The following is a 9021-nucleotide window of genomic DNA, read 5'->3' as shown; positions in this document are numbered from 1 at the left end:
TGGTGTAAGAATTGTCTTGTCCTGCGAAGTAGGAATGCTATTTAAACATTGAATTAATTTAACCTCGCTGGAGATAGTCAGCCAACACACATATAAATAGACACCTAAAATGGCTTTTCGGGACAAAGTTCACGAATATTTTATGTTTTGTCATACAGGTAGGCTGGACATGCCCAGTTAGAGGGTTGTGCGATAATCAGATGCCGCTTAGGAGGAAAAAACACACGTCAAGGAATCTTTAAAATTAATGTTTATTAAAAAAGGTTCTAGCCTCGTCCCTAGGGGTTCTTGGCTCTTTGACATTACGGCCGTCGGTATCAAATGAACGTTAACGACTTTGACATCAGGCAGCAAACCCTTGGGATAAGGATAATAAGATAACATACCACTTGAACGAGGAAAGAACGTTATTTTCCTCAATGAAGCAATAAATTTCGCCAACCTCGTTCCCAGGGCTTTTTTCTTTTTTTCCTGCGCAAGGAAAGTGGCTATCCTGTATATTCGGAATAATAATAATTGACAATGAGCGTCGTCCAAACGTCAAAAAGTTTTAATATGCCCTGGAAACGAGGCTGTAAATTTCGTGTAAAACGAACAGTTTCGCATGTCAAGATATATTGAATTTTGATTTCTCTGAATGCATTTACCCACAACACGGAGCCTGGGTAACACAAAACAGCAACGACCTGGAAATGAGGAAGGACGAATATAAAAAAGATGAACAATAAGAACAGATTTCTACATGTACTTTAATAAATGGTAATACACCTAGAAACACCAGAACACAAAATTTGGCAAGTGGAAAAACTCTAACAAATCGTTGGGGCTTCATTATTATTCTTCGAGTACATGTTTTACAAGCGCGTATAAAACACACGCTTGGAATCAAAATTTAACATTTGAAAAACAAAACTGCTAATAAATATAAATATACTAGTCGTTAGCCCGTGGAAAAATCCACGGGTTCGCCCGTCGCAGCTAAGCTACCATTTTGCGTGACAGACAAACGGACGGACGGACGGACGGACAGACGTATACGGGCATTATAATATAGATATTCATCGGTATAATAAAACAGGACATACACGTTGGCCTTGTTAGAAGAAACAGGTTCGCAAGAAACTTTTGACTGAGATTATTGGTACCTTCTACTGTCAAATCACAAAATGTTTAAAAACGTAAATTGCTGAATGGACAGGTTTTCTGCTGAGAAGCATGCTATGACTTTATAAATTTTTAGAAATGTTTCTTTTATTACACAACGAGATTCAAATCTGCAAGCTCTATGTTACCATGTGACAAAAAAACCTAGGGCAAATCTTGATCCGAACAACGAAGAATTTTTGTAGCTCAATGGTTTTACTTCCCAACAAATTTTAGAACAGGCTTCACAACAAATACCATACTCTTTTTGTTCATCTGATGCGTAATTAGTTTAGATCGTCTGTGGGGGGTTTATTGACAAAATAATTTTACAAACAAAAGGTCAGTCAAATTATGGATTTTGTATAAAGACCTTCTTGATTTGCATTTTCATTCCTAAGTGTTCTACAAAATGGGTTTACATAAATCTATCTGACTGTTTTTTTTAAACAAGGGCTGTAATTTTAAAAAGAAAAAAAAAACATTTTTAATACGGCAATAGGAGAATGGTCTAAATCTACAATAAGGCAAAACTAACAGGAAAATTCACTACAGTATACATACAAATTCCTAGTAACGAAAATACGATATAAGAACCAGAACAGTATAAGTTATAAAAATGCCCACAGGCGTTATTGAAATAAAATATATACAAATAGACGGCTGCACTTACGATAGGGTGGCACGAAAACTTTTAGACCAAAAAAGCATAAATAAAACGTTTACTTTCTGTTTTTACGACTTTTTTGCAAAAATTGTCACTTTTTTAAGCTTTTCTTTTTAAATGTCACGGATATTTTAGGAGTTGCCACCCTTTCGTGGTGTTCGGTCCACACGAAATTCTCGCGTTGCCACCATTTCGTGATGTTCGGTCCACACGAAATTCTCGTGTTCATGGATTCTTTTTAGCAGCGTAATAAATAACGACACAGATAACGGATATTATACATAGACAGACGAAGAAGAGCAAGATGCGGTTTTGAACAACCCTAAAAAAAAAACAACTTGATATAAAATACAGATTGAGATTATATGTGGCGACTATTAACAAGTCGTTTAAATTTTAAAGTTTGGCATAGCTATGTCGTTTGTACTTCGTACTACAAATGTATGCCTACTTGAGCGGTAAAGTTTGATCTATCGAGGTTCGTGAAGTGTTTTGTCAACGAGAACGAGAAGTCGCAATTGATTGAAAAACGTTACGAGGGTACCGCATTTCTGGAAGCGAGTTTTCATCAGAAACACGTGCCGTTTTTATTTGTCAACATACCTTTTCATCATTGTCGTGAGTATACGAGAACTTTTTGTAAGATCTGCGTTGGTATTTCGAAGCTAGAACAAAAAACATTGTGGCTTTGTTACGGCGACAGCAACAACAACAACAACAACTACTTATTCATTCGCAGCAATATTCTCTCTTTTGGGCTCCAAACACTACGTGCAAAATTTTTAATTCTTGTTGCGCAAAAATTCTTATCACTATGTTAACCTACTCCACACTATCGTATGGATGCGCTGAGCGAAAGTTAAGGGTTCTCTGCATATCACTCAGCGGCAGTAATTTTCACAGTTGGGGTCGACTGTAAATTAATTAATTTTTTTGCAGGCATTTATTTGAGTGGCTTGGCCTTCCTTTTGATTTTTTTCTTGCATCAATCTTTTAATTGATTGATTTATCCCTTGCACTCTGTTTCGCTTTTATTAAGTTCATAATTTAATGGAAAAACTTTCGTGAGAAAAACTTTCGCAATATCTGAAATTAGAATTCGCAAGATAAACTTTCGCAATTCGTAATTTATAAGTTTTCGATTTGCTTACTGAGAAACAAAGACCGTTATTATGTAATTTTAACATACATAAACTTTGAACGTGCCAATATATTGCAAATATAATTTTAAAATCCCAAGATTTTAAAAAGTTGAAATAGTTAGTAAACTTTCGTGAATGGTTATTTTGAAAGTTTCACAAGATAACGTTACGCGGAAAGAGCCAAAAATGCGAAATTTGCGAAAGTTTTTCTCGCGAAAATATCTCTAATTAAAATACTCACTCGATCCCTCGTTTTCGTCATCGTTTCTCGATCTCTTCCCAAATTTGTTAAAATCTCCTCACCAATCTCCTCTGAAATGAAACAAAACCTTTTTCAGGGTTGTGTTATTACGAAGTTCTCCTTTTCTATACACCAGTCTCAAAAATTGGTAAAAAATCCTAATGAATGTTAGGGTTGTATATGATGACTGACCTGTCTCGATACAAACTTTGTATCCTTCATCTAAACGTCTGTTTGTTCTTTCGAGTCGCTCATTATTTTCCAACAGTCTTGACCTCTAAAAAGGATTGTATGGAGATATCCCCGTGAAAATAAAAGTAACCAAAAAACTAGACGCTTACTGTATGAAAGGAGGACACAGAACTAACATAAACAACTTTTCGCTGCCGTTTTTTAAAACATAGTCTACATCAACCGTTTTAAAATTTTCAAAACATTGAGCAGTTGAAACGCTAGGCCATGTATCTTAAAGACAGTGCTTTAGTTGCCATAAATGTACTGCAGGGAACCCAAAAAGAAATGCGGATGGAATCATATCTTAATTAACAATAAAAAAAACTGCCATCACGTTCAAGTTTACCTGGTCTTCAGAATGTGCCCCATCTTCACCACTCAGTAATTCACTACGTGCATGCTCATAGTCTGTCAAAGCAATCTTTGCTTTTTTCTAAAACAAGTTACCAAAAAAATTGATGTTAAAGCTGAATTTATTATCGAAACAAATGTTGAAATAAAATATGTAAAAAGTTCACAATATTTCCAAAATTTCAGGAATATCCGTCGAAAGATCTTAAAGGGTATGCCTTGCTAACCCAACATTGTCTTCGGCCAATTTCGCTAAATTCTAATAAAAGTATAAAAAGTAATCAAGGTAACATGCTCACAAAGTTTATCTCCAAGTTTCTGATTTCGTCTTTATAAGATTTGAGCTTCGTTCCAAATTTAGCTTTCGTCTCACCAGACATACCTCGAACCTCAAGATCCATTTGTTCCAACTGACAAAAAATAAGTGACTGTTAAAATGAGGCCCCAAGGCTTACTCCTTATTTCACAAATTAAGAATGTTTGGTTGGAAATTGTCCGTCAAGTACCCCATTTTACCTCGAGCAGAAATATAGATCCTGTTGCATAGAAAACTAAATTATGCTTGCAATGCAGTTCTTATTTATCACAGTGTATAAAGGATTAGGAGTTGGTGTTTAAGAGATTGGGCGTTGGTGTAAAAGGGATTGGACCTTCGTATAAATGGAGTACCTTTTTTTAAAAAAACACCTTAAGTCATTTATTGGAAGTTTTTGTTAGAACTACTTAAATACGTCTGTACACTCTAGCCCAGTCACATAATCATTTTGTGTACCTTGAGGAAAGAAATGAGTATAGAAGAAAAGATTACGATTACGGAATTAATGTTTGCCTTGTTGAATTTAAAATTCTCATTCATACTTCACAGTACATTTAGGATAAATCTTAGTTAAGACTTAAGATATAAACAAAGCAACAGGTACTTCCGGTTATACTGATTTGCAACTTTTTATTTGTCGATTTTAATTAAAATGTTCGTCTTCGTAATTTCTTATTGCACATTTTGTACAATTCTTAAGACTCTTTGACCAATCTTCAACTGCACAATCTTTCTTTCTAGAATTCTTATTTCCATTGGCAGTATGCAGAGTGGTCACTTTTCTCCACAAAAAACACATTGCAGTGCATAAAGAAAACTGATATGGCGTTTAGGCGTATAAAAAAGCAAGAACAACAAAAATAATCTACCAATTCTTGTGCATCATCAAACTTTTGTTCAACCTCGTTTATTAAGATTCTCTTCTCTTCTAAAAATTTAAAACAAAGCAAACTTCCATAGTGCAAAATATATATATAACATATATCTGTTTTCTGGTATACATTGCGGAAATTTACATTTTTACAATATACTATTAGGGTATTGTAAATTAAAATCAAAAAGCCAATTACTATGTACACATAAATGCATCAGCATACCTAGTTGATACACCCAAATTTATTTCCCTTGATGTATTACAACTTCTTTCAAAAAGATGAATGGAAAATAGATGGAAAATTTGCAAACAATCGTTTCACCAGGTTAGTATTTGTTAAAAAAAACAGGAAATTCTTAAAGCAGAATCACTGGATAATTTCACATAAACAATTAGAAAAGCTTTATTACTCAAGTACGATAGGATCATCGACACCTGACAGGGTTAACATAAAACCATGTGTATATATAGAACGCTGATTTTCATGTGAGATGAATTGATATTGCTATGTCAGAAAAACCTTTTTAGGAATTGGGGGAGCAATTAATGGCTCAGCTAGTTTCTTATTTCTCAGGATTGGGGGAGTTTTTGCGTGAGCATAGCAATTGCTCTCCCCTTATTGATAGGCCTGGATCGTCTTGATGCATCGCTTCAAAAGGTATAGTAAGTAAACAAAAAGCAACGACTCACCACCATGCACATTGGGTGTCTTATTTGTCTTGGCGACAATATCTGCACTCAATACTGCAAAGTCATTTTCATAATCAGCAAATAGGTCACCCATGACAGTGACTAAATTGGAATTTACAGATACAGCTATATTTTTCAATAACATAGAATCATTTTTACTATGAACTTCTAAAAAAAAAATATATATATATATATATATATATATATAGCAATGATAAAGATGGAACACAATTGTAAATTAGGAAAACATTCAATTAGGTAAAAAGAGCCTTTGACTAAAGAAAACTTTGTGCAGTCACATCAAACAAAATACCATTCTGTGACATATTTACATTATTTTATCAGATAGCACACACAGAAAGTAACAAATTTACAATATATACCTTTTTTATAAATATCGACGTTACGACTTTCCTACAAGTCAGTTACAACAAAAATAAAAAAAAAGACTTTTTTCCAGAATTTTATTTAAAAAAATTAACTGAAATTCCTACAAATTTTCCTTCTTATCTAGAAATTATTATCTGATATCTATATATACAGCCAACTAACCCCAGCTTATTTTTGCGGAGTTAAGTGAAGAAAGTGTAGCGAGCTAAGAGCAGTGGAGCCCATTTGGCATATAAGGACATATTTTTTTCTATTTTTTACTATACTGCAAGAAAAAATCAAATTTTTGATGAAAGCATCACTTGTTTCATTTGATAAGTCGAATTTTCCAGTCTCTGTTATATCAATTTTTTCTTTCTTACTCTACGCTCTGGAAACGAGATGGATATTTTTAAGAACACTGTTCTATTCAAAAATATCATAAAAGGTTTTGGTAATGTTTTGGTAATATTTATATTAGTTGGGTAAGTTAAGTTAGTGTCACGTTAGATAACAAGAACAGGTCATAAAATACGTCAATAGGCCAATGGATTATATAGCATCGTCTCAAAATAAATGTTAAAAAAGGGTAGTTCGAATAAAGTTTGATCAACATTTGTACAGAGGCAATGTTAGAGTAATCAGCGAGTATACTGCTCCATACACTCGAGTATAGGCTCTTGCGCATGCGAGTACAATAGTGAATGATTTTTGAGTACGTGTGCGAGTATAAGATGAAAAACGAGAATTCCTTGTAACGTAATTTTTATTGAAGGCTCATATTTGTCTGCTACACCTTAGACATTGTGAAAATTTTTACTTTGTATTCGCGTTGTAAGAAATAACATTTGATTTTACTTTAATTTTTTTTATGTTGCAACAAATTCTCTTTAGTTCACATAAAATATACTAGCTAGCTATATAGCTAGCAGCTATATAGCTAGCTAGCTATATACCAAAATTGAAAAAACTTACTCTTGGAAATGTGAAGAAAGAAATTTATCAAGTAGCTATATTGTAGCTAGTGATTTCATTCTCAAAACTCCATTTCATTCTTTGATTTTATGAGTAAAGGCGAATCCCGAAAATCTCGAATTTGGAGTGAAAAAAATCTGAAAGGAAAAAGAAAAAAACATTTCTGATTTTGGAGACTCCTAAACTGAAAACAATCCCCCTTTTGAGATCTGTGCAGTATCGTTTAATTCACAAATCAAAACACAATGCTGCTAATTGATGAAACCGAAAGAATGAAGAGAACAGTACATAAAAAAAAAGAGAAGAAAACAAAAATCGCAGCAAGCAGTTTTCTCTTTATAAAATATCTTATACGTACGAATAAGCCATTATTATTATTTTTTTCTTTTATGACCAAATCCAACGGCTACCGACTATAAAATTTTAAATACCGGACGGAAGCCTATCCCTGCTAGAGGGTTTTTGTTCAACCTCGCCGCCCAGAGTCGTTTAGCCCCTGAGCCGTTATTACGCATCATCAACAAGACAAAATGCCCTGGGAAAGAGGTTGTTCTTTGTTTCTTAATTTTGTTGACGGATGGAGAGAGATGGGTTGTTGCTTATGCAATAACAACAAATTGTTTTCATTCAACTGGTAATCCCTGGAGAACAATAACTGTCTCAACTAAGAATGTTTCGCTTCGCTATTTTGATGTCCTGATTTGGTGTCCTATAATTGTTTTAAAATGAAACAAAAAGACAAAAAAATGCTAACCTTACCTTAAAAAATGGTGTTGATTTCCAATAAGTGTGTGTTTTGCAATGAACAAAAAATGAAAAAACTTTTGTTAATAACACAAAAAAAACTCCACAAATTACAGGGTTAAATGCAGTTAACCTTTAATCCTTTTACACCAATACATTAGACACATACGGTGAAACTGCTGCAAACAAACTTTAAAGGGTTGCGAACCTCATACCCATAGCCCTTTTGTCTCTTACCGGTGGCCGTAAACGAGATTAAGGGTCATTTAAAAAAAATAATCATCAATTAAAATGCACTTCTTTGAAATCATGAAATTATGACGACAGGAACAATTTATATCTTTGCTCCTTAAAGTAAACAGGAAAACTGAATTTGTCTAAACACTTTTGCTAGCATTTGATTTATAAAGTAAAAAGAGGAAAATTACGCGTTATTATTGTCATTGCACTTGTACTATCAAATATCAGATTTCAAAAATATTAGTGTTAATATTTTGTTTGTTTTCTATTAGAAAGTCAGCTAAGTTAGTAATTTTAAAATCGCAATACAGCTTCCCGCTTTTTTAGAACAACTTGCTTAGCGTCGTTATGACGATAATTTCTTATAAATACAACGTTCACTACCGTTGATGACGTCCCCGTGACTGACTTTTTGCTTACCACAGCAAAATCTGGCACAATTATTATCTGTACCTGTAAACATTATTTTTACACTCGCGCATGTTTTACACTAAACAAGAACGTGCGTACTACGAATTATCTTTTCTAAAATCTGCCCAAGATAATTATTGGTGACAAAAAATAAGTAGAGAAGTAATTCTGAGTCTATGTTCAATCTTTTCTTTTCCTTTAGTTATTTTCTTTTTACTGATTTGGAAATCAAGACGCCTGTTTGAAAAATGAGCTAAAAAGCGAAAAAATTGTGAATCATCGACTTAATATATCCGTTCTTTCACTGTCAACTCCATTCTTTCAATGCTCACTCCGTTTTTCAAATGTCCACTCCGTTCTTCCAATCTCCATCTTCTGATCTCCACTGTCCACTCAATTTTTTTCACGTCTCCCAAGATTGCCTCCCAATAAAATGACTTATTTTATTTAAAAAGACTGGAATATTTATTTTACGTAGCCGGAAATTTTTCCTATTTTGCTTTTCTCATATTTTTTAGTCATTCCCACCTTTTTTGCTGCTATAAAAATAATTAATAAAAAGAAGTGTACTATTGTGAGAATGAGTTACATGTATTTTCTTTTTAAAACACAGTTTAACGCTAC

The 9021-nt window shown here is 33.5% G+C and overlaps 1 protein-coding gene across 1 annotated transcript; it reads right to left on the bottom strand.

Annotated features, from left to right (window-relative positions):
- Nucleotides 1-817: 817 nt before the first annotated feature.
- Nucleotides 818-5826, bottom strand: LOC130647090 (vesicle transport through interaction with t-SNAREs homolog 1A-like). The gene is made up of 8 exons (XM_057452816.1): nt 5659-5826; nt 4964-5022; nt 4078-4188; nt 3774-3860; nt 3386-3470; nt 3194-3264; nt 2414-2475; nt 818-2132 (listed from the first exon to the last, which is right to left on the bottom strand). The coding sequence occupies exons 1-8, from the start codon at nt 5801-5803 to the stop codon at nt 2036-2038; spliced, it is 717 nt and encodes a 238-aa protein (XP_057308799.1). The 5' UTR covers nt 5804-5826; the 3' UTR covers nt 818-2035.
- Nucleotides 5827-9021: the final 3195 nt, after the last annotated feature.

This window comes from Hydractinia symbiolongicarpus, chromosome 6, assembly GCF_029227915.1.
Source record: "Hydractinia symbiolongicarpus strain clone_291-10 chromosome 6, HSymV2.1, whole genome shotgun sequence".
Classification (NCBI taxonomy): domain Eukaryota; kingdom Metazoa; phylum Cnidaria; class Hydrozoa; order Anthoathecata; family Hydractiniidae; genus Hydractinia; species Hydractinia symbiolongicarpus.
The sequence above is the reverse complement of the archived record's forward strand: the minus strand, read 5'-3'. Positions and strand labels throughout refer to the sequence as shown.

Bases quoted from the DNA above. Each gene is read 5' to 3' on its own strand.
- LOC130647090 (XM_057452816.1), bottom strand. From the start codon at position 5,803: ATGTTATTGAAAAATATAGCTGTATCTGTAAATTCCAATTTAGTCACT. The intron at 4,189-4,963 runs GTAGATTATTTT...ATTTTTTGTCAG, and splicing joins TTGATGATGCACAAGAATTG to TTGGAACAAATGGATCTTGA. The intron at 3,265-3,385 runs GTCAGTCATCAT...GTTTCATTTCAG, and splicing joins CAAAGTTTGTATCGAGACAG to AGGAGATTGGTGAGGAGATT.